At 40.6% G+C, this 25,932-nt stretch overlaps 1 protein-coding gene across 1 annotated transcript; it reads right to left on the reverse strand.

Annotated features, from left to right (window-relative positions):
* Nucleotides 1-2,183: 2,183 nt before the first annotated feature.
* Nucleotides 2,184-24,197, reverse strand: Snrnp48 (small nuclear ribonucleoprotein U11/U12 subunit 48). The gene is made up of 9 exons (XM_041632765.1): nucleotides 24,016-24,197; nucleotides 20,106-20,219; nucleotides 19,833-19,893; nucleotides 18,861-18,935; nucleotides 12,930-13,118; nucleotides 11,941-12,062; nucleotides 7,771-7,856; nucleotides 7,112-7,270; nucleotides 2,184-2,921 (listed from the first exon to the last, which is right to left on the reverse strand). Exons 1-9 carry the CDS (start codon nucleotides 24,169-24,171, stop codon nucleotides 2,873-2,875), a joined length of 1,011 nt encoding a protein of 336 aa, XP_041488699.1. The 5' UTR covers nucleotides 24,172-24,197; the 3' UTR covers nucleotides 2,184-2,872.
* Nucleotides 24,198-25,932: the final 1,735 nt, after the last annotated feature.

Consider the following 25,932-nt stretch of genomic DNA (forward strand, 5'->3'; position numbering starts at 1 on the left):
CTGGGACTAAAAGCATGTGCCATCAAATTGGTGTTTTAAGTCTCAGAAATTGGCCACTAGGTACATAGTAAGCATTAACTATTCTTAGTTTATTTAACGAAGTCCAGGGCGAATAAAAAGTATTGTGAGATGGGAAATGTTGGTGGGAAAGGCAGGTTTGAACAAACATGTAAGCTGGAGGTAGAGGCAGGACTACGAATCTGATGTTAGCCTGGGCTACATAGAGAGACTGTCTTTAAAACAACAAAAATGATGGATTCCATGGGTGGTAAAGCGCTTGCCTATTGTATGTGTGAATAAGACCTTGGGTTTGATCACAGCACGTACAAAAGGGGGAGGGACAGCTATAAGAACGACTAACAGCAGCAATTCATAAATTGACTATGAATTTTAATATTAATTAACAATATTAAGTGCAAGATGCTGGGTCTGAAGCTGCTTCTGTCAGATTTAAAATAATACATCTACAGTACAGGAGCAACAGCTGTCCTAGCCTTGCTCTTGAGGTACTCATCGTGGGCGGTCAGAAGCACCAACAGTATGAAAACTGCCCCAAGCACCTTCTGTTCTCGTTACCGCTAACTCCACATCTTCATCAGCTCATTATACACTTAAAAATCTGTAAGGAACTTGGCCTACCTCTTAGCTCTTTCCTTTTTCCATCCTGCCCTACTTGTCCCCAATTCTTCCACACCATTCCTTTCCATTGATTTGTTCTATAAAATATCTAAATACGCCATCCAGTCTTACTCTTCAGTTTCTCCTAGTAGGTAGAAATAGAAATAATTTAAAACAAAATTGTAAATTGAGCATACAATATTAAACTGCTAGTAATCTGTATGGTTTTGATTTACAAAAGCAGTGATTCTGTATGATTCAGTATTACTGGAACTCCTAGGTCCTTGGTTTGTATGGTGTGTATGTGTGTGTGTGTGCACGCGCCTGGATGTGTACCTTCACATCTATGAGCAGGCATGTAGAGGCCAAAGGCCAACCTCCAAGCAGCATCTACTTTGTTTTCTGTTCAGTCTCTCAGTGAATGGAACTCACCAATGTAAGCTAGGCTGGCAGGTCAGCAACCCCAGGGATCCACCTATAGCTATCTCTACCTTCTTGGAGCTGGGATTACAAACCATGGGTTCTGGGGATGAACTCAACATGGCAAAGACTTGACTAAACCAGCCCCCAGCCTTAGGTTTTGAGGTTGAGTTTCAGGGAAGAGTACTGTATACCTCAGTCATAGGACACACTTAGCACATACAGGGCTCTAAGTTCAAAGTCAGTGCCTTAAAGGAAAGGGTGCCGTGAAACCCGAATTCCATTAATTTAGTCCAACAAAACTACACATTAGAAAGTGACCAGGTATCTCTAACTTATAAAGAACAGTGTGCCCAGCAGTGCCCAGCTATAATCCCAGCACTTGGTGGGCTGAGGCGGAAGGACTGCTCTTCTTCAGTTTAAGGCCAGCTTGGGATACATATCAAAAGCATGGATTAGAAAAAACAAAAAGCAGAACTGAGCCCATCTGTCATGTTTGAAACCTAGAGTCAATCTGGTCAAAATTCAATCAATCAATCAATCATTGTCAATTACTATTCAAGTAATAATTTGTTTGGAAATGAAATCTTTAGCTGGGTTTCAAAAGTGCAGGCTACAGCTAATTTAAGTGAGATACTTAACACTGATTGTTCTAGACTAAACAGAACATAGTATTCAACAAAAAGGAATGTGCTACCAACATACACAACAGGAGCAATACCAAAAATGTGAAGTTACCAAGCATGGTGACACATGCCTATAATCCCAGCATTTGGAAGACTGACACAGAAATTCAAATTCAGAGCCAACCTGGGCTCAAAGACAAAAACAAACACAAAATACCCTTGTGTCAAAGGCAAAGCTCACACTGAGGCATTCAACTGCCAAGAGCTGTAGTCAAGAGAAATCCAATCGATGGTAACAAAAAGCGGAGCTGTGGCTGCACTATGTTAGGGTAGAGGAACCACGGGCAGGTAGCAAACTTCTATTCTACACTGGTGGTGCAGACAGACGCCAGGCACACGGGATGAAATGCAGCTAAAACAAGCACGTTAGTGAGTGCACACCATACATCAAACGAGATACAAAATGATAGCAGCTTTTAATTATCAAACAAAATATGAATATATATTATCGACAAGCTCAAGTTTCCTTAGACTAACCTCCCAATCTTGTTATCTACCTCAATTTCTCCTACATCCTTCCCCACATATAATTAGGAATTTGGAATGGCTTCAAATAAACCTTTAAAATACAATCATATACATATACATCCGTAAGAAACACATAGTATTATTTGCACATGGGTCTAATGCTGACTTAAATATACCTACTACTTAAAACTCCCCCTTATCATTACATTTTAAAGACCTATCTATCCATGTGAACACAGATCCAGGTTATTCCTTTTACTGCTAATACAATACTTTAACCTATGACTGACTACACCATGGTTTACTCAGCCAGGCCATCCCCATAAAGAAAGATAATCAGATTGCTCTCACAGATTACAACTCTCCAGGAGTCACTGCTGGGTCACTCTAGCCTCAGTTTAACTTCCTACAAGGACAATGTTCTCATGTATAATTTGCCTATTTGAAGTACTGAGTAGTTAAAAAAAAGAAAACTGTTAACTATATTACAAAAACAATGAAACAAATAATAAGAATCTATTAAAATACTAAGGAAAATGCAAACATGCACGGTACAATTTGATTGACGGTTTGAACATTTATTAAAATACTGAGTATATGATCATAACAGCCATTTTCTTCTATGCAAAGATTACAATTAAAACACCAGCATATGTATTCCAAAAGCAGTCACATTCTGTTTATAGTTTTTGCTTTCTTCTTTTATGACTATGATGTCTTTCTCCATCCCTGAAATAAATAGGCATAAAATTATGAGACATATTATTTATATTAGAGCTTTACAGTAATTCAGCAAAGTTATTTTTACCAGACATAAATTATGGTAAGCTAAGACATGCATTTACAACTGAATACTTTTTTTTTGAGACAATCTCACTATATAGCCCCAGCTAGCCTAGAACTTACTATGTAGACCAGGTTGGCCTTGAACTCAAAGATCCACCTGTCTTTGCCTCAAGTACTGAGGTTAAAGACATATATCACCACTCCCAGCTGACAATACTCTTTACTTAATAGTAAAAAGAGAAAGTTAAAAGACTAAAATTAAGATCAAGATTAAAATTAAGATCTTGATTAAGATCAAGATTAAAATACAGGTAAGCAAAATGGGGAGGCTCTAATTAGGGAGAGGAAGAAAGATAAATACAAAAGAAATAAGAGGGCAAAATAATAATAAAGATGTCTGAAAGAAGTTATAAGGAATCATACTGCTAACTAACTAACAAAAACAAAAACAAAACCTAACTCTGTTTACAAATATACAATTTATATGAAATTTTCTCACCTGGGCTGACAATGCTCCCTCCAAGAGCCAAAGACCCCTAACAAAACCCCAAACCTAGTATTACAAGCCTTCTTTTGAGTTGCTGGTGGGAATTGTTCAAGAAACTCCCAAAGAAGTAAAGGTTATTGCTGCTGTTCTTGGCTGTCCCTCAGAGGCGGAAGGTAAGTCCCTATTGCTGAAGACACCACGCACTTCAGACACAGAGCCCAGAGATCCCTGAGCTGGAACTGACATGAATAAATTCCTTCTCCTTGAGGACTAGCTTTCAGGGTACCAGAAATCACCATGTAAACTTCCAAAGGAGGGAAGCAACCAACAGTCCCACCCAGCTATGATACTTAGGAACCACAGCAACAAGCATGGCACAACAGCCCTATGGGTGCTACAGTGCCACAAATACCTTGTTGGTAACCAAAAGTTCTCTAATAGGACTTAAGGCCTGCTCAACAAGAGGGGAGTCATGCCTGGTACAGGAAACCTAGCTAACTACCCAGGCCTAGTGAAGTCATGGATCTTGGAAGAGAGCCTTCAACTACCACTTTATTAAACCAGCATAACCCCTAACTTTACTTATAATATTTGTCCTTATACCCACAGTTAAATGTAATCATCACCCCTCATGAAGGAAATTTCTCTTTACAACAGACACAAGACCATTACAGAAAATCACAACTAACCAAAATGTGGAGTTGTGGAGCCTAGTACCAATGGACAGATACATCTACAAAACACCCCCACACCTAAGGCTCAGGGGATACTGCAGAAGACGGGGCAGGGAGATGGTAAGAGCCAGAGGATCAGGGAATGACTGTGTCTCCTAGAAATTTCAGAAATTACACTCATAAAGTCTCACTAACATAACTACCTACAGGACCAGAGCAAAGACAACATCAGACATGCCAAAGAGAACTGGGGAAAGCCCATGAAGCCTCTAGCCTACACAAAGAACTTCAGGCAACTAAGGAATTCTCAGAGCAGGAGAAATAGTATTCTGAAAGAGCAACCATTTGGTTATCCAATCAATACCAAATGGTCAGCTATGAAGACACATATACAAGTAACATATAGACTGAGCAGGCTATATTTAGGAATTCATCTGCATATACATATATGCATGTAAGGACAATTAGTGAAAAAAGGTCATGAATTTGAAAGAGCAAGGAGGGGTATATAGAAGTTTGGAGGGAGGAATGACAAGGAGGAGGATATGATATCTCAAAAGTAAAAGAAAGGGGGAAAATGGTAAGCAAAATAGGATTATATTTTGGAGATTTGCTTTAAAATAACTCTGAATATATGTTAATGTTAGATGACCAGAGAATCCATTTCAATTTAGAATACTAAAGGTACAGAAAAAATTTAAATTATCTGATTTCTTTATTCTGGCTGCTGCCTCAACCTTCTCTAACTCATTCCATCTTAGGAATGAATGTAGAAATCACTAGGAGGAGTATTTCCTGTGCGTACACTGGTTATCCTCTCTAACAAGACTACTTCATATTCACATTGCAGACTTGCAATGTAAGTTTATAGGGATTGATTAGAGATGTCAACTCTGTAAAGAGCCAAAGCACAGTGTCTACTAGATAGACAAGAGTTCATCTGTGGGAGTCAGAGGGGTAACTAAGCAAGCGTTTCATCATTGTAGGAGAACTGCATCACAGCCAACTTTAGACCTACAGAATGACAGTAAGATTAGCAAAACTGTCAGACCAATACAAAAAGCTTTACTTGGGCTAGAGAGCTTGCTTGAATGTTGACTGCTCTTGCAGAGAACCAGGGTTCAGTTCCCATCACCCAGGCAGCTTACAAATGCTCGTAGCTACAGGTCCAGGGCACTCAATGCCTTCTTCTGGCCTCCTTGGGCCCCTGCACACATTGGGTGTACATAAGCTCATGCAAGCACACACACACACATAAACATAAGTAACTTTTATTATTTTTTTTTTCTAAACACAGTTTCTCTGTTTAACAGTCCTGACTGCTCTGGAACTCACTTTGTAGAACAGGCTGGCCTCAAAATCACCTGCCTCTGCCTCCTGAATGCTGGGATTAAAGGCATGTGCCAACACAGCCCGGCCAATAACTTTTTAAAAAAAGATTCACTAATTTCTTCTTTACCATTGGCCCTGCAGAGACACATCCTGTGAAAACCTAGTGTTTGACAGCACTGTGCACATCAAACCAAAGAGCCAGGCATGATGGTGCACACCTTTAATCCCAGAATTTGGGAGGCAGAGGTAGGTATAATCTCTGTGAATTTAAAACCAGCTTGTCTACATAGTGAGTTCAACGACAACCAGAGCAACCCAGTGAGACTCTGTCTCAGAAAAACAAAAAACAGATACAACAAAACTAAGTAGGACACAGAACCTGCCTTCCAGAAGCTACCCTTCTCCTGGGGAAGGAACTACTAAGTTCAACAAACAATATTGTGCTAGGTAAGATTGTCCTTTTTGCTTGAGCAAGAGAACTCAGGAAGATAAGACTTTACCAAGCAAGCCTTTAAAAAGAAAAAAAAAAGGACACAGTGCAAAATGGCATAGCACTGTGTTCAATGAATGAGAACTCAAGTCAGGCTACCCAGGGAAGATTCTGCACTCCATGGGGTAATGGAAGGTACAAGAAACAAGCAGAAACTGATCCTAAATGTGGAAAGCCATTCAAAGGAGTGGGGATTTTGCTGCTGCTCCGTTTTTAAGAGAATTCACTTGGGCAGCACAGTAGAAATGGAGCCACAGAGTTTAAGTTCAGACAGCAACCCAAAAGACGAACATTATTCTCTAGTCTGTCCAGACAGCAACGGGAACAGGAGGGAGGCACACAGCACAAGGGACAGGAATTTGGACCTGGTTTCCGTCTTAGGTAAGACTGAGAGGGTTGTCCCTCCAACCAGGACAGGAATACTGAGGAAGAAGGACAGAACAAGAAACAGTTTAGTCAGAGCCCTGGTGAATGTGACATCCGGGGGGATGCCATACAAGATTAGATAGTTTAAATATATTATTTAACATTAATTCATATCTTCTAGTTATCAAAATTATACTATCAAGAGTAAAATTTACTGGTTGAAATTAGGATGTGTCTGATTCTAATATTTCAACTAGAGAATTAGCATGAAGAATGAGAAACAGGAGAAAGGTCTAAGCAATATCACAACACTGCCTTATCTAGACATTATTTTCACATCAGGTTAAGAAGTTATTTTTTAAAAAAAGAAGTGGGGGCACCAAGCAAGTCACCTGGTGGTACAAGTCTATAATCCAGGCTACTTGGCAAGCAGAGGCAAGAGGATCAAAGGTTCAAGGTCAGCCTGGGTTCTATAGTGAGTTCAAGGCCAGACTGGGTAACAGAGTTAGTTTCTGTCTCAAAATTATATATATAGAAAAGAACTGAAGTTACAGATCAGGAGTAGAGCACTTGGTCTACCATGCAGGAGCCTCTAGGGCAATGTTTTACCACACACACAGAACTAGGAATACAACACTACAGAGGTAGTCTATGAAGTTAGCTACAGTGAATCTGAAGAATTCCACTGATTCCTCCCCCACCTTAGCTTATTCCTACAATGTATTTTCCTGCATTCTACAACAAAGTCAACAATGCTGGATAACTCAGGGGTAAACAGACTCACCTCTCTTTTCTTCTTCTTGACTCGGAATTTTTATCCTTATTTCTTTTTCGTTTGTGTGGGCTCCTACTCCGAGCCCTTCTATGTCGTGAATTTTCCGCATCCAAACAGCTTCCACCAGACTGTCGTGAGTCTACCGAAGCTGATCGCCTTTCTTCATTCCTGCAGCACAGAAAGGAATACCCATCAGTTCCTTCCACCAGTGGTCTCATTGCACACACAGACCAACAACCTAAAGTATAATATTCTGTATCATACCAATGGCAGAGAGAGTGTAAAAAAAAACAAGCTTAATCTTATACTCCACAAAGGTAGCAGTCAAAGAAACAACCACTATAATATTACTTACTTATTTCCCTAATATGATTGCTTATCCCTAAACCTGACAATATCACAACTCTAAGAACAGTAATTCTGAGCACTGGCAATAAACAAGCACCAATGAATCATAGTATATTACCAAGAATCTTGGAAATGCTATGGTTTAATAGTACATATAGGTGATAGTTAAAAAGATACTACTTTAAGCCAGACATAGTGTGCATGCCCACAATTACAGCACATAAGAGACACACTACTATACAGCAAGTGCATGGCCCTGGGTTCAACACAAACAGAAAATTAAATAAGCAAACGCCGCATCAGTAAAGACAACGGCATACTTTTCAGCACCATCTTCTGCTCGTTCCTGTTCTTGCCAGTGGTTGCTGAGCTCTTCCATGTGTACCTTTATCACATCCCGAATTACCTTGAAGGAGTAAAAACCAAATGTCAGACAGGGAAGTTGCTCTAAAACTTAAGATCCTAACACCTGAAAAATGGGGCTGGAGAGACGGTTCAAGGTTAAAGGACTATGTTGCTCTTCCAGAAGAACAAGTTTGGTTCCAGCATCTAGGTGATGTGGCTTACAATCACCTATAACTCAAAATGTGGGGATCTGATGTCCTCTCTGCCTTAGTGAGCACACTAGGCAGTTTCCACAGGACCCTAACATTTTCAATCTGTACTTACCAATGCCCACTGCTTTCCATCTGGAAAATCCTTACCCCTACTTCTTACCCACTATATATTCTCCCACAGAAACCCCAAGGCAGCCCAGTCTGAGCCAGGAGAAGTGCATGAGCCACACACACCCGCAGTCACAGCCCAGCTCTAGTACTATCTCTAGAGCAACCCCCTTAGACTATTTTTTTTACCCCGAGACAGGGTTTCTCTGTGTAACAGCCCTAGCTGTCCTGGAACTAGTTCTTATAGACCAGGGTGGCCTTGACTCACAGAGATCCACCTGCCTCTGCCTCCCAAGTGCTGGGATTAAAGGTGTGCACCACCACTGCCCTGCTTAGACTACTTTTTGATAGCTCTGCATGAGCTCATGAAAGCCTACTGTGGTGGTCTGAATGAAAATGGCTCCCACAGAATTATTGGAGGTATGGCCTTGTTGGAGGAATTATGTCACTGGGGGTGGGCTTTGAGGTCTCAGAAGCTCAAGACAGGCTCAGTGTCTCTCTCTCTTCCTGCTGCCTGCTGATCCAGATGTAGAACTCAGCAACTTCTCCAGCACTATGTCTACCTGCAGGCTGCCATGCTTCCTGCCATGATGATAATGGACTAAACCGCTGAATAATAACACCCCCAATTAAATGTTTTCCTTTATGCACTTCCTGTTTACTTAGGTAATATTACATCCTTCTGGGGTCTTTGAAGACTTGAAGACAGATACATATAGTTTTCCTTAGTTACGATAAAAGATAAATTAGATATAAAACTTTAGAGTCATGAACATAGTATACATGATAAAGTATGTTCCTTAATTTGCCAAATATAAATGGACTAATTATTGTAACTATAATTCTTGCATGATAACTGTTTTGTTATATGTAATTTTGCTATGTTAAAGTTAAAACCTTCCTTTTTATTTAGACAGGAAAGGGGAGATGATGTGGGATTCCCCTCTGTATGCTAAGAATATGTTTTATTAACATTGGTTAATAAAGAAGCTGCTTCAGCCTAAAAAAAAAAAAAAAAAAAAAAAAAAAAAAGACTTGCTGTGGTCATGGTGCCTCTACACAGCAACAGAAACCCTAACTTAGATACCTACCTAGAACCCACCTAGCACAGGCCTACCACACAGAAAAGGCCAGGAGTTTCCTAAAGTTTCCTTGCTTCCCTTTTCCCTCAGAGCTATGGCCTCTATGACCTCACACACGTCTAACCTTTTAAAAAGAAGCACCGCTCCCTCAGACTTTAGCACTCAGAGTCTGTGACATGTTTCACTCACAGCACTAAAAGCTCAGATGACATCTTGTTACCATCACCTTTGCACACCTTACAGCACTGTGCTGTGCATGGTAACTATAATATGTAACTTTTGCTGAAACTTGTCAAAATTCAGGTTCTAGTCCAGAGCAAACTAAACTAGATAAGGCATGAAATGGGAGCTAGGAAAGGGTAAAATGCAAACAAAGCCAGAAGAAGGGTAAACTGTCGAGTGTACAGGCAGGAGGGAGACAATTATGAGAACATAAACTCCCTACACTGTGCTGTTCCCTTGAGTATGCTTAAATATTTTCATAAGAAAAGGTCAATCATAAAATGATAAAGAATACCAATAGTAACATGATTCCAAGGAGATGAGACCAGAGGGGACCTAGTGAAGAATCAAATATTTGAGAGCCTATAGCACCATACAGCTCGAGACTTCTCCTGAAATAGGCAAGTCTAAAATATATTCTAATTATGAAAATCACTGTAAGAAAAGCAAGGTTGGGTGTGTGGCAAAGTGTTATTTTAACAAACCAGCGACAGCTCAGAAGCAGCGGCAGCCAGTACACTGTGGACGTGGAGGAGTGGCCCTTAAGCCCACTGAGACTCGGAGTGGCAGAAAAGAAGACCTGCATGTAAGGCAGCACCATGTGTCAGAGCACGGAGGGAAGAATAGGTCACCAGACAGATTCAAAGGCACGTTGGACGAAAGCAAAAATACAGACAAAATGAGGCTAGATTGCCAAACCTTTGACATCAGGGACGAAATCATATAGAACAATTAGAGTTTAATATGGGAACTGAGACTGGGTCTGGGTAATTTATGTACCAAAAATTCATCAATTTTTCCAACTTAAACGATACCTAAAAATAAGTCTAGATATTTTATCATAAAGAGACTGATTTACAATAAAAAGCACAACATTTCTCACCAGGCATGGCTGCTAATGAAAGTAAGCCCAGCACTCACGAGTACAGAAAGAAAGACTACTAAGAATAAGTTCACCTGAGCTACTCTGTGAGTTCCAGGACAGCCTGAGCTCTGGGTTACAGACAGTGAGGGAACCTGTCTCAGTGAATGAATGAGCCAATGACTGAATTAATAAAAATTTTTTAAAAATTCAGGCTAAGGGCTGGAGAGATGGCTCAGTGGTTAAGAGCACTGCCTGCTCTTCCAAAGGCCCTGAGTTCGATTCCCAGCAACCATATGGTGGCTCACAACCATCTGTAAAGAGGTCTGGTGCCCTCTTCTGGCCTGCAGACATGCACACAGAATATTGTATACATAATAAATAAATAAATAAATAAATACTTAAAAAAAAATTCAGGCTAAATATTCGGTAAAATATTGTAAAAGCATGTTAAAATATCTGCAAAAGAGGCTGGGGAAACAAGTGAGCAGCTGAGAGCACGGGTTTGTCTTGCAGAGGACCTGCACTCAGTTCCAGTACCCACACGGCAGCTCACAGACACTCCTGACTCCACTCTCAGCGATCTAACACTTCCGGCCTCTGCACACATGTGATACACTGACACAGATGCAAGCAAAGCATACATGAAATAAGAATAAATCTTGAAAAATATTTATGCAAAAAGTAACAGTTATTTACTGAGGAATTTCTTTTTCTTTTTCTTTTTTCAGTTTTGTTTTGTTTTTTTAAGACAGGGTTTCTCTGTATAGCTAGCCTTAGCTATCTTGGAACTCACTCTGTGGACCAGGTTGGCCTCGAACTCAGAGATCCACCTGTTTCTGCCTTGCTAGTGCTGAGATTAAAGATAAGTGCCACCACTGCCTGGCTGAGGAATTTGTATTATCTTTATTAATCCTCATGATAACCCTGCTAAGGCTGTACTATTATAAAAAGGAGGAAGGGTCTCTCCCAGAATCTAAGAAAGCTCAGTGGGGGCTGGAAAGGATGCTAAGAGCATTGGCTGCTCTTCAAAAAGACCCAGGTTCAATTCTCAGCACCCATATGGTGGCTCACAAGCATCTATAATCCAGTTCCAGATCCAACACCCTCTTCTGGATGATATGGGCACCTAAACATACATAATGCACACATATATACTAAGCATATGCATATATAAAATTTTAAAATAAAAAAAGCTCAAATAACTCATGCAAGTCAATGACAAACAGCAGAGTCAAAACTCAGCCAAGGAACATGGTGGTGCATGCCTTTAATTCCAGCATTCAGGAAGTAGAGGCAAGAGGATCTGTGAGTTCAAGACCAACCTGGCAAGTTCCAGGACAGAGAGGACTACATAGAGAGCCAATCTCAACATACTCCCCACCCTCTCAAGCCAAGGGCAGGTGAGAACCCAAATTTATACTCTCATGACAACACTGCCACTTTCTCCAAAAGAAATGTCTTTAGAAGGCTACACACAACCTCCACAGATGATGTGATTACCAGGAAAGCCTCTGCCTGCAAACACTGGGAAAGTACAGACCTGTGTGGCACTCTCAGGACACTTTAGAAAAAAACTCCAAGGGCATAAACCAGACCAGAAAACCATGGGGAATTTTTATTCTCCACACAAACACCACAGAATGATGTGACACTCACCTCAGTGTATGACTTCTTGGTTATGTGAACATTCTTGGCTCTATAGGACTGCCGTCTTCTTTTATAATCTCTCACTTCTGCCAGGATTTCCAGGTAAGATTTTGGACTTTTTCGGCTATTATCTAATGAAAGAATAAACTTATTACATCCTTAGAAGCTTTTCAATTCATAATATGTAATATATATATATTATAGTATGTATATGTTTGTGGGTTTGTCCATGTGAGTGAGGGTGTCTGGAGAGTCCTGAGGACATCTGATCACTTGGAGCTGGAGTTACGGGCAACTGTGAGCACCCAATGTGGGTACTGAGAACCAAACTTGAGTTCTCTGAAAGAGCCTTACAAGCTCTTAACCACTGATCTCTCTCTAGCCTCACTTTTAAATTAAGAACCTATTGTTAGGAATAATCCTGTTCAGTATGTTTCAAGGTCCTGTCCTGTCCTGGAACTCACTCTGTAGACCAGGCTGGCCTCAAACTCAGAGATCCGCCTACCTCTGGCTCCCAAGTGCTGGAATTAAAGGCATGCTCCACCACCACAGCCCAGCTCCCCCCCCCCCCCCCTTTTTTTTTTTGGATTTTTGAGACAGGGTTTCTCTGTAGTTTTTGGTGCCTGTCCTGGAACTAGCTCTTGTAGACCAGGCTGGCCTCGAACTCACAAAGATCCTCTTGCCTCTGCCTCCCGAGTGCTGGGATTAAAGGTGTGCACCACCACCACCTGACTCCCCTTTTTTTTTAAACCCACTAGGTAAACATAGAATTGTTCAACTCCACAGATTACAGACAAATAGCATTTTTATAGGTGGAGCTATTTAAAGTACAAGTCAAAGTAAAACTCCATGCATAAGCAATACCATTAATCAATAATGTCAATAAGAGATGATACAAAACCACCATACCCCACCTCGTGGCACAAAAATGAAATCACTTTACTAACACTCATGAGACAGAATGACAAGAAATGTAAAGAATGCTGTTCATCTTTAACCTTGATTGACTTTAGCAGCCAAGTCTACAAACAGATCGCTGTCGTTTTCAATGACTTGAGAACCAGAGCGCTTTTTCTTTGTCTCCTCAATGACAAAATCATAAAGGGCAAGGCGATCTGCTTGGGTGAGGTCACACACAGATCGTTTGTGATTCAGAGGAACTTCAACAGGCACTGAAGAATACATTCCTAAGGTAAAATAAGACAAGAGCAAATGAAGCGTGTGGACTTATACACTCTCTTTAAATACATGCTATAACAATGCAATACTAACACAGCTACTTTTTTTTACATAAAAAGGATGTGGTAAATGCTAATGTTCATGATGTCTGCTATTCTCTCCAAACAAGGTTAAGCCAGGTCTATGGAACCAGGCAGTAATAACACAGGAATCAACTCGCTCATTAGAAAGCCTGTGTTCCCGCCATGCTTGCCAGGCTGAAACAGACTCTCTACAAGGCATTCTTGAAGGCTTCTCCTGTCTCAGCTTCCCAAGTAGCTCAGGCTATCGGCACAACCCATAGGAAAAGGCTAAGAAAGCTTTTGTATAATTTATTAAGTACAACCTCTATACAAAGTAGGAATTATTTCCGTGTATTTGCCTTTTTTCCCTCATAAAAGCTGAAAATATTTTTAGTAGGCAATGTACATTTTTCCCTCTGAAAACAAACCAAGGGGCTATGAATATGTAAAAATAACTCAAATGAAGCATTAGATAGTTCAATACTCAAATTCATTACATCTGTGCAATGACTAGAATAGGGAATCAAAAAACGTAAATTAAGTCAAGAGTGGTGGCACACACTGGTAATCTTAGCTCTCAGGATTGGGAAGATCACAGCCAGGCCTACACAACAAGAGTTCAACCTGGGTGGGCAACACAGTGAGACTATTTTTTTTTTTTTAAGTAGAAATCCTAAACTTCCTAAGACCAGGAGACTATTTAAACTAGCTTTAATTTCCGAAATAGGAAGTATGCTGGCTTAAGTAAACCAAATAGAAAAGGTAACAGCAGTGCACGCAATGGTTATGATCATTCTAAAATCTGCTCATGAACGAACAATAAATATATACAATACCTTGGTATGATGTATTAAAACATCGAAGAAAAATTTTGTTTTGAGATTCAAATATTCTCAAAGAAATAAAATGATTGTAACTGTAAACAAAGCAGCTGAAAACAAATCTTCCCACTGCAAACAGAACATCACTACTAAAGGAATGCTAATGTTTGCTAGGTCACCCTCATTAACTTCTTAGGTAAGAGGCTAAAGAATTCAAATAAGAGCATACTATGAACTAAGCATACAAAAGACTGAGAAAGAAAGAAATAGAAGAAGAAATGCCATCACATTTCACAAGCTCAGGAGAGCTCAGTGGCACCGAGGCTGTGGTTAACAGCTGAGATAATGACACCTGGACACTGTTACAAGGGGCTGGAAATGAGTGGGGAGGGACGACTCCCTCTTAATCAGCCCATCACTCTGATGCTGAGGCACTATCAAAAGACTTTATGGAGCCGGTGTTAACAAAATATACTATATAAAACAGGCTTTTGTGAGCCTAATTCCTTTGAATATCAGCTTTAAAAATCTGAGAGGAAAAATACAAAATGTAGAAAACAGCAAAATAATCAAGCTCAAAGTTCTTTTATTAATCTTAAATTTCTTTATTACAGAAACTAATACTTAAACTTATTAAAATTTAATCAGAATTCCAAACCAAGACTTCTAAGAGTGACAACTATTGAGATAAAGTCAGAAGTTTCAGTGATACTTTTAAAAGGATATCATTTGCAAAAAGGATACTGCATATCTTTAAATAAGGAGTACATTCAGGTTCCTAATTCCTCTTTATACTCACCCCAATTACTGAAAAAGAAAAAGCACAAAAAAGGTTAAGCAACAAACTACATTTCAAACCTTTCATGACAGTTTATTTTTGATTTAAAAAAAAAAGGATAACACACTTAAGCAAACTTCATTTATAGGAAGTGTAAATTTTCAAACTATAAGTTTCCATATGGTTTATGTGCTGTAATTGCTGTAAGTCTGTGTCCTCTTCACATTTTTTAAGTTATGGTAAAATACAAATGAAACACAATTCATCCTTCTTAGCAGTTTTTTTACACAGTTCAGAGCACTGGACCAGACTTCACTATATGCATTTATCACCCCTTCCCATCTCCAGAACTCTCATCCATCCAAAACCAGACAGCCATTTACTCTAATGCACATTTTTCCTTGTTATCACTTGCCATCACAGAAAGACTTACCTGCAGCACACATATTTTAGTAAAAGGAACTGTCTCTGTGTGGCATTCATGAATGTACAGAACACCCACACAGGGACAAGCCCTAATATTAAATTAAAAAATAAATAAAGCTCATGGGAGAAAACGAACTTGCTCAAATGGCCCTCCAAGGTTCCTGTATAGAACACTGACAGCAAGTCATGGCCACGTCTCAAATATGCATGAGGGAACTTACAGCAGCATAAACACTGAATACTGCAGAAAAAGATAAACCACTGAGTATAAAGTTACTATTTATGATCAAAATTAGTATCTTTGTTATAAAACCAGTCAAAAAGAGCTACACAAGACAGCAAACAAACACGTAGGCCTAGGCTGTTCACATTCATGGGAGGTCAGCAGAGCTGAGGCCTGACCGGCACAATAGGCACAATGAAAACACACATTCACTGCCAACAAACTTCCGCTCTCATGTACCCTAAACTAGGGGTAAGACGAGGAAACGCATACTGCTTCACATTCACACAAATAAATCAGTAAGGAGGCAGTGAAAGAGATTCCTGTCCTCGGGTCAAAGATGTGAAGATATCTAGGACATAAGTGGACCACAAAGATAATTCTGCTAAAAAAAGAAAAAATGCAGACCCCTACATGGGATTTAAACATATTTTTAAAGGAGGGTTACAGATCACATTAAAATAGTTACTCAAAGCAATTCAGTATTTTTGTTTGTTTGGTTGGTTTTGTTTTTTTGGTTTTTGTTTGTTTGTTTTTTGTTTTTTTGATACAGGGTTTCTCTGTGTAGCTTTGGTGACTGTCCTGGAACTAGCTCTTATAGACCAGGCTGGTCTCGAACTCAGAGATCCATCTGCCTCTGCCTCCTCAGTGCTGGGATTAAAGTCGTATGCCACCACGACACGGCTACGATTCAATTTTAAGACAGAATTCAAAGTTAAATAAGTTTCTCTACAAAGTGCAAAGCAATTCCCAGATGTCCTAAATTTAATCCCCAGGACCACAAAAGAAAAAAAGGAAAAACTAAAAAAAAAAAACAAAAAAACAAAGTAACTTTCTGTGATGAAGTGAGCTCAACGTCTAAATTTTACTGTCTAGTTTATAAATTCATACTGTGACATTTTCTAAATTATTTACTTATATAAAACTCATCCATGCCATACTAATACTTTCTGCACATTAGCTTTTTCTCATACAGAATGTCTATCAGTTACTTTAGCACTTGCCAGGCCTATTCTCAAAAGACAACTGTTGTACTGCACAGAACAAATCTCACACTACTTATGCAAGTAGGTGGCAGACTTTCTCCTTTAGACTGACAAAGGGTGAGCAGCACTGACAAGAGCATGTGTGTGCAGTCCGATGTTCTCACAGCGATGTAACACATATGAACATCGAAAAGAACTCCAGTCCATGACTTTACTACATGAAGATCATTTCTAACCCAAAATAACTCAGTTGAGAGCCTGTGACACAGAAAAAAATTCATTCTGGATGCAGCCTTGCTGCTACCCAGCAAAGATGAGTTTCTTCCCTCTGTGTTGCTTCACCTAGAGAAGGGAAAACAGTTCTCCAACACAGCACAGCTTGCTGGGAAAAAGAAAGGAACACGCAAAAGAGCTCAGGGATAAAGAACTTAAAAAAAAAGGGGGGGGGGATCAGCTGGACGTGTGGCACACACCAGATCTCCAGCATTCACAAGGGAGGCTGAGATAGGGTCACTGTCTGACTGAGGGAGCCTCAGCTAGAGACCCTGTCTCAAAGAAACAAGGGGAGGGGTGCAGAGGGGGAGAACCTTACTAAAGAACAAAAACACCAGGCTTTTAGAACAAACACACAAGGATGTTATCAAACTGGCCTATCAGCCAGTTAGTTTACTATCTGTAAAATATAGACCCTGGAGTCCAAGATCCAAATACTCTTTCAACTCCAAAACATATTTATTAATCTATCTAAACCAGCTAAGTGCTGTGGAATAAGGCTCTTACATGCTATAATGATTTGTCACTTGTATTAGTTTAATAAAACGATGACTGGACAGTAGCAGGAAGTATAGGCTGGGTGACCAGACTAAGAGAATTCTGGAAAGAGGAAAGGCAGAGAGTCAGTTGTCATCCAGAAGCAGAGGAAGCAAGAGGAGAATGTCTTACTGAGAAAAGAAACCAAGTCATGTGGCTAAACATAGATAAGAATTATGGGTTAATTTAAGCTATAAGAGCTAGCTAATAGTAAGCCTGAGCTAATTGACTAAACAATTCATAATCAATGTAAGAACAGCTGTGGGACTGGGCAGGGCAGAAACTTCTGTCTACAGTTAAGAGTCAATATCTTAAAAGCCAAGACTCTCAAAAAAAAAAAAACCCTTCGTTTTTAAAAAAAAAATTAATTCTACTAGTCTATTAATTAACAGAGCCAAAAAACAGAAACAACAGATCATGAAAGACTTCAGTGATCACAGATCAGTAATCTGTAAACTGGAAAGCTGAGCTGAAGGCAAACAGGCACCAATGTGGGAGCTTTGAAAGGAAATACAAGAAATGTGTTTAGGCTGCCAAGATGGCTCAGTGGGTAAAGATGCCTGCCACCAAGCCTGACCACGTGAGTTCAACCTTGAGAAGCCACATTGTGGAAGGAGAGAATTCACTTCTAAAGTTGTCCTTGGACCTCTATACTTTATTATGGCACATGTGCCACCCTCACCCCACTCCCTCCCACAAATACACAAATCAAAAGTGTGTTTCTAGCTACTGAGTAACTAACACAAGATACACAGGCCAAGGACAAAAAAATCTTCCTTCTAAAGCCACAGGGCAACTCAGATAGTGACACATGGCTTCTTAGAACAGTTTTGGGGAAAGACTGAATTTCAACAAGGGAGAAAACCTGCATAACGACTTGGGGGTGGGGGCAGGGAGGGACAAGACAATGGGGAACAGGGGACAGGAAGGAACAGTCCACCTCCCACAGAAAGACAACCTTGGCAAGAGGTGCCAGTTGTGCTCTGACTAAATGTCACACCCAGACTCAAAAGTCTAACCCCTTTAATATCTTCATTCCTTCTGTTTGAGTGAAGCTGTTCTTTTAGCTCATAGTTAACTTTTTTTATTTTAGTTTCTGTCGAATTCTAAGGCAGAACCCTTTGAAAAACAACTCCAAAGCTGAGTACGAGACCCCACAAACCGTGTAAGACCAGAGCAGATCAACCACTGTGCTTGTGCCTTCCTGGTACAGACTCAGGAGGGAATGTTCCGAGAGTGGCAATGAAGACTACAGGTTTCGCAGTATGTGTATTTCAACATTTTCAAGCTCTCAGGGACAGGGACTGGCACCCCAATAGAACAAAGCAAGAAGACACCCTTATCCAGCATACCTACTCAATAAATAATCTGTCTTTTAACAACTTACCCACAAGGCAACCACACCTATCAGATAATGCCAAAACAGCACCCCTGGCTGAGATGGAGTCTGAGGGAGCCTCCAGTGTATCTGAATAGGAAATAGCTAATAATCGAGTTGAAACAATGTAAGCTATTCCACTGTTAAATATAAACCTGATCCTTTTTCAGTGTAACCATTCCACAAGGGTTTTCTTGAGAAGTAATATCACGCTTATATGAGGAAAAATACCTTGATTCACAAATTAGCCGGACTACAACACTTACTTTGACTGTAACAATCGCCATCGTTTCCAGCTGCAGTTCTAGCTTGCTTAATTATCTGGAACTGTGAATCCTTATCTGAAAAAGAAAAATCCAAATCAAGGTCTATAATCTCAGGAAGAATTTTTTTTTCCAGTCCACTAGGTGATCAGTTTCCAATTAGTTCAGAAAACATAATCAGGCATTCAGGATTAGCAGGTACAAATTTAAGCAACTAATAACTAGTATCTATGAGAGTCCAGACAACATTTGAAGTGTATTAGATTTATCATAATCTTTAAGGTCTGGAAGAGTGTGCTTTCCTGGAAAATAACAGACTCTAGGTTCAGTCTCCAGTACCACAAGAAATAATGAAACTTAGGCAATCAACAGGGCAACAGTGCACCAAAAGTCACCTACATACCTGCGTTGAATCAGGACGTCCGTTTCTAGAGATCAACCAAGACTTTGTCCATATACTGCAAACAACTGGAACACATTTCCCATTTTCATCTTTCCTTATCTTCAGTTCCCATTGGATGGGTCAGGATCCCACCCTCCCTTGTACCTTCAGTCATTGTTGTTTAGTCATATTTTTGTTACAACCAAGAAGGGAGGCGTGTGCCCTACTATATAATTGTTTCTCTTTGTTGTTTTGAGACAGGGTTTCTCTGTGTAACAGTCCTGGCTGTCCTGGAACTCACCCTGCCAGACTAGGTTGGCCTCAAACTCACAGAGATCCGCCTGCCTCTGCCTCCTAAGTGCTGAAATTAGAGGTGTGTGCCACCATGCCTGGTCTACTACACAAAATTTTGCAGGATTTTCACCTCTGTTAACATATGCCCAATCCTATTTTTACATTACATGAATTATCTTCATTGTGTACTAATTACTCCTATTATCACTGATCACAAGCATGTCTATAATATCCATTCTTTTGCTAAAGAAAAATATAAAAACTAGACTATTTTTTCAATTATAATCTAATATACTTACTCAAAGTAACTGAAGGAATCTTCAAATTCTCATAGAAAAAAGCAGGATTATACATTTCATCCTAACAATGAGAAAACAAGAAGAGAAACTTTAGCTAGTATTCTTGAAGACTGCACAGTTGTCTGCTTTAAGATTTGATAGAAATAATACCACTACTGAAGTTTCTAACAATTTGTGAAGTCAGGCAAAGTACTGTGTTCTAAAGGGATAATACACCCTCCTGGACTTACTGAAGAATGAATTACACGATATGATGCAATAAACAAATGTTACCTCTTCCTCTTTGGCATAGCCTAGCTTCCTCAATCTGCAAGATTCCATGTGCTTTGCTAATGATGATTTAGGCATATGATGATTGGAATCATAAGGGCATATCGTGATTTCATCCTGCAAAAATCAAACAGAAGGAGGAAAATAGTATTTAAACAACAATTAGTACTTTCTTTTCTGCAGATCTCCCTTATTTAAAAAAAAAAAAAGGTTTCAAAATTCTAAAGCCTCAGTCCTCTTTCCAGTCCTTCAGAGCTTAACTTTCTTTGTTGTTGTTGTTGTTGTTGTTTGTTTTCAAGACAGGGTTCCTCGGTGTAGCCTTGGCTGTCCTGTAACTCTCTCTTTGTAAACCAGGCTGGCCTCAAACTCAGAGAGATCCGCTTGCTTCTGCCTCTCAAGTGCTTAAAGACATCTGCCACTATTACCCACTTGAGCTTAACTTTCTTAATGATCAATTCACTCTCCCCAGACTCACAGCCACTGGTAAATGTTTATCTCTACACCTCGGTCCTCACTACCTGACTGACACCAGCCATTAGCACTCTTCCTGCTACTGAAGCTGAAGAACATTTCATGGCTGTTGTATTTGAGCTCCTGGTCCACTTTGCTCTCTTGTTGTTTATGTATACACATGTATATAGGAGCACATGTGTAAATGTGCATATGGAGGCTGGAGATCAACCTTTTTCTCAACCACTCTCTACCTTAGTTTTTGAGACAAGGTCTCTTACTAAATCTGAAGCTCACCTATTTGGCAAGACTGGCTAAACAGCAAGCCCCAGTACTGAGGTTACTGGTGCTACGAATTCTCACGTTTCTGAAGCAAGCACATTATCAACTGAGCCATCTCCCCAGCCTTTGTTTTATTTGTGAGGCAGGATCTTGCTATGTAGCCCAAGCTGGCTTTGAACTTAAGGCACTCTTCCTGCCTTAGTCTCCAGAGTGCTGGGGATTACAGGCACTCATCACCACATCTAGCTTCTTGGTATTTCATGTAAAGCTGATCATTAACCTCTTGTCACTCGATAACGTGCTTCCTAGCCAATATTCTGCCTTCAGGTCTCACTGCAGTTTCGTTCCCAAATCTACGTCATGAGATCATGTTTCTCTCCTAGGTACCTTATACTAGGATCAAGGTGGCTCAAAGGGTGCAGTACTCACCAAGCAAGTCTGATGATCTGAGCACAATCCCCAAAACCCATACAAAGTTGGGAAGAGAGAAACTGATTCCACAAAACTGCCCTGACCCACCCCGCATCATATACACACAATAATTTTTCTTTAATCGTTTTAATAATTATTAAGTATGTTGTACTAAAAGCCCAACATGAACAAAAATAAATTCAACATATTCATGGTTTGTGTGATGTTTGGTCTTAATTGTCAAACTGATACAATCTAGACTCACCTAGGGCCTCTGGGCCCGTATCCATGTAGAAGCATCTTGTTTAGGTTAACTGAGGTTGAAGACTGTGAGTGGAACTACTCCCTGGGCCAGGTTTCTAAGCTATACCCTTGGTTGCAGAAGCAATGACCAACTGCTTCAAGCTCCTGTAGCTTTGGCTTCCCTATTAGCACAGACTTTACCTTAAACTGAAAGCCTCCTTGGTTTTGCATCTGTTGCTGTGATAAAACACCTGCAGAAGCAACTTAAAGAAGAGCTCATTTGGTTCACAGTTCCAGGTCACTGTCCACCCTGCAGAGAACCCAAAGCTGCGCAAATGCACCCACAGTTACGGATGAGACAAGAATGTATGAAACGCTAGTGTTTGGGTTATTTTTCCCTTGAATTAGTACAGGGCCCGGCCCATAAAATGGTACTCCCCTCTTCAGGGTGAATTTCCCCACCTTGATTAATCCAATTAATAAACCCCTCCCTGGGATGCCCAGAGGCCAACCTAATTTAGATCATTCCTTATTGAGAATCTGTCCCAGGTGATTCTGCACTGTGTGAAAGGATCATGACACCATCCTTTCTTTTTAAAAAAACAATTTATTTTTTTTTAATGCACATGGGTGTTTTACCTGCATGCATATGTGTGAGAGTGTCAGATGATCTGGAACTTGAGTTACAGGCAGTTGTGAGCTGCCATGTAGGTGCTCGGAACTGAACCCAGGTCCTCTAGAAGAGCGCCAATGTTCAAGCACTGAGCCATCTCTCCAGCCCCACACCTTCTCTTAACCTTGCTAATGTTGGGTATTTTATCACAGCAACACAGAGGTAACTAAGCCCCCTAGCACCCAAAGCTGCGTTCTTCCCATTTCTGTAAAAGGAGCCACCTGCCCAGAAACTGCCTCTTCCCTTGTCACCACATCCAAGAATTGCCTAGTCCTGACGTTTTTACTCTTAAATGTCTTTGAAATCCTCTTCATTCTCTCTATCCCCAGCGCCACTTCTCCAATTCTAGATGCTCCAACCACCTCTCTGGATAACAACTGCTATCTAATTGCTTTCCATCTCTGCTTTCTGGGATGGCTGCTCTCTACCCCAGTCTCCACCATGCAGCTATTTTTGAAACCCTAGCTCTGCCATTTACTGACTATAAGATACTGGGCAACATAATCAACCTTTCCTTGACTCGGTTTCTTCATCTATAAAAGGGGAGCAACAGACCCTCATCTCAGAAAGATATCATGGAGATTAAATAAATATATGGGTTTATACACAGAACACATTTGAGTAAAGGCCTAGCACATGGTATGTACTAAGTAATTTTACGTATCAATTAAGTACACGCGGTATCAGTTAAGTACACGCACTCTTAGAAACCACAAGGCCTGCATTCAAACCCCAGCGGCCAGTTATCATCAGTGTATCCACTCTGATGATTTTGCTTCCTCATCTGCAGAATGCTGGCAATAATTCTCGCCTCAGAGGGTCAAGGAGAATGTTAAAGGAAGTAATGTAGGTGCCGTATACAAGGCATTAGGTGAGGGTTAATATCCTGATGCCAAGCAAACGGTGACCTAGAAGGGGGAGGTGGATCCTGCTCAAAGGCCTGGAAATTTCATAAATCATCTAATACATAGCTCAAAAATGTTCAGCCGGGTGGTGGTGGCACATGCCTTTAATCCCAGCACTCGGGAGGCAGAGGCAGGTGGATCTCTGTGAGTTCGAGGCCAGCCTGGTCTACAAGAGCTAGTTCCAGGACAGGAACCAAAAAGCTACGGAGAAACCCTGTCTCGAAAATAAATAAATTAATAATAATAATAATAATAATAATAAAAGGAATGGCTTATTTAAAAAAAAAAGTTCAGTTCTCCCCCATACCCACTTTACAGCACCGTCACTAAGTCTTAAATCCAGGAGCTATAACTGGTTAATTCATAACTTCAAATATACTCGTAAATGAACAATAGAGGGTATTTTCCTTCTAATTGTCACTTCAATTTTAATAGCAAGTAGCTTATATGTGCATCTAACATATCTTAAATATTTCCATTGGCGTACGACTTAACCTTATTATTTCAGCATAGTAAACGCGTGGGAGTATAAGAAAACTCCGCGCAATGCAAATTCCCCTTCATCCTGGGCCGATCAAAATAAGTCAGGATAATTCACTCAAATACACTTAAGGGTCAGCTGCTAACTACCATTCCTTAGTGGCGTCCTTTCCGGAACCGGTACTATCAGAGTGGAAGGCGTCCGGATTTAAGGCAGAGAAAAGAGAACTCGACACCCACCTCCCGCCCCCGGCTTTTCAGACACTGACTCTGAACGCAATGCGGAATCCTTATGACAGATGACAGAGCAAATCGCCAAGCCCACAAGCAGCACCCCCGGAACGTGCACCCTCGAGCCCTGTCCGCCTCTGCACCGCACCGGGATGGAGCGCTTGGAGAGATCTGGGCGCGTCTTCCCCTCGGCGAGAAGCCCACAGCCCCGAAAAGGCCAGGCCACAGCCTCCCTCACCTCGGCCGCCGCCTCGTCCCCAGGGTCCAGCTGGTCCAGGCTCCATCCCAGGGACGCCGTCACCTCCTCCAGAGTCCGGCAGCAGCTCTCTACGAACTCGCTCAACTCCTCTTGCAGCCGCCGCCGCTCCTCCAAAGGTGGAGGCTCAAGCTCCATGCTCGCCGCTCGCCTGCCGCAGGAAGTTGTCGAACTGCTGGCCGAGCGCGCGGGCTTCTGGGAGCTGTAGGCGGGGCCTAGGGATGACGCCAGCTTATAGGAAAGAGCCGCGGGAGCCGTAGTTTTGAAAGGTGTCTTCCGGGTTCTTCGGGGCCAGATTTCGTTTGCTAATAGCTGGTTTGCACTTGCGTCCTGGCTTACCAGAGCATCCTTCTCCACGCCTCTTCAGCGTTTTTAGGAAAAATGATTTATATCGACAGAAATGCTTAAAGAAAAACAAAAAAAAGTATCGGTATAGCCTTCCTCCAGCTCATTAGCATTTTGCCACTCTTAATTACTCTAAATGTCTTCATATCTTCTTGACTCTTCATCCCTGATGTTAGTATGCACGTCCTCAGAACATTTTCCTACGTAATTGCAATGCATGACCAAACACAAAATTCGTAAAATCATGTAACGTATAGTTTGTTATCTGCCGAATTCTTCTTCCAGCAATTGTATTATGTTTCAACCAATTGACTTTAATTAGTATAATCTCTTAATTTAAGACAGCCTCCTCTCCTCTCTCTACAGTTCACCCTTCCCATTTCTGAGACAAGAGTGTCACTATGTAGTGTCACTGTCTGGCCTGAAACTCAGTTTGGATACCAGACCTAGATCTGCCTGCTTCTGCCTTCCAAGTGCTGAGGTTATAGACTTGCATCAACCAGTCTGGGGTAGTAATAGAGAAGAAAAGAGAAAGAGGACTGAAAATTTTCTTTGGGGCCTTTGGTGGGCGGTTACAAGTAGTAGCTAGGAAAACAGAATGATGGAATGTCAGATTACAGATTCTCAAACCCAATCATTTCTGAGCATGGATAGGACAGAGAAAGCAAGAATCTTAAAAAACAAACAAACAAAGTTACTTTAGTACTGTAGTATTCAGATGGTATTCATAGATACTGCTTTGAATATTTTTTAATTTTAAGAAGTGTATTTTTATGTGTATAGGTGTTTTGCCTATATATATATATATATATATATATATATATATATATATATCTGTACCACATGTATGCCTAGAGCCTTTGAGGTCAGAAGAGGGTGTGAAATCTGCTGGAGTTAGGAGTTACAGATGGTTCTGACCTACCATGTAGGTACTGAGAAATGAAGCTTGGTTCTCTGGAAGGGCAGCAATACTCTTAATCTCTGAGTCTTCTCTCCAGCCCCTGTTTTGCAAATCCATTCCCTAGTAACATCGCAAGAAATTTTATTTAACGGGATTTATATATTTTCATAGTGACACAGTAATCATTTGTGTGGAGGTGGGCCCCTCCCTCTTGCTTCTTTTGTCATCCATATAATGTAACCTGAACATGCTTATCCAGCTGGAGCTCTTTAGGGATAAAATCAATGGTTTTATTAAGTATTAGTCTTCGAGATTTAAAAGAAAATATGACTTTCCATCACCTACAATATGACGTCGCTGTGTGGTTGGTCTCAGGACATATTTGTGTTTGGTTTTTCGTTTAAGCTTTTAACTTTTTTAATTTCCTGTACGGGTGGGTGTGCTTCTATCTGACCTGGTATGTCTTTCTTTCCGTTTCAGCACTTTGACTTCAAAGTCTACTTATGCTGTGCAGGTTAAGACTAGAGTAGCAATTATGTGATCATTTTCTAAAATGGAGTTTGATATAGGCAAGCTTGATTCACTAGAGCAAAATGTAAACATTTTTGTTTAAAATTAAATTGTCAGAAGCAAGTTTATTAGCCACCCTGGAG

Source organism: Microtus oregoni, unplaced genomic scaffold (assembly GCF_018167655.1).
Source record: "Microtus oregoni isolate MIOR12 unplaced genomic scaffold, Mior012 000042F_ref0000377, whole genome shotgun sequence".
Taxonomy (NCBI): domain Eukaryota; kingdom Metazoa; phylum Chordata; class Mammalia; order Rodentia; family Cricetidae; genus Microtus; species Microtus oregoni.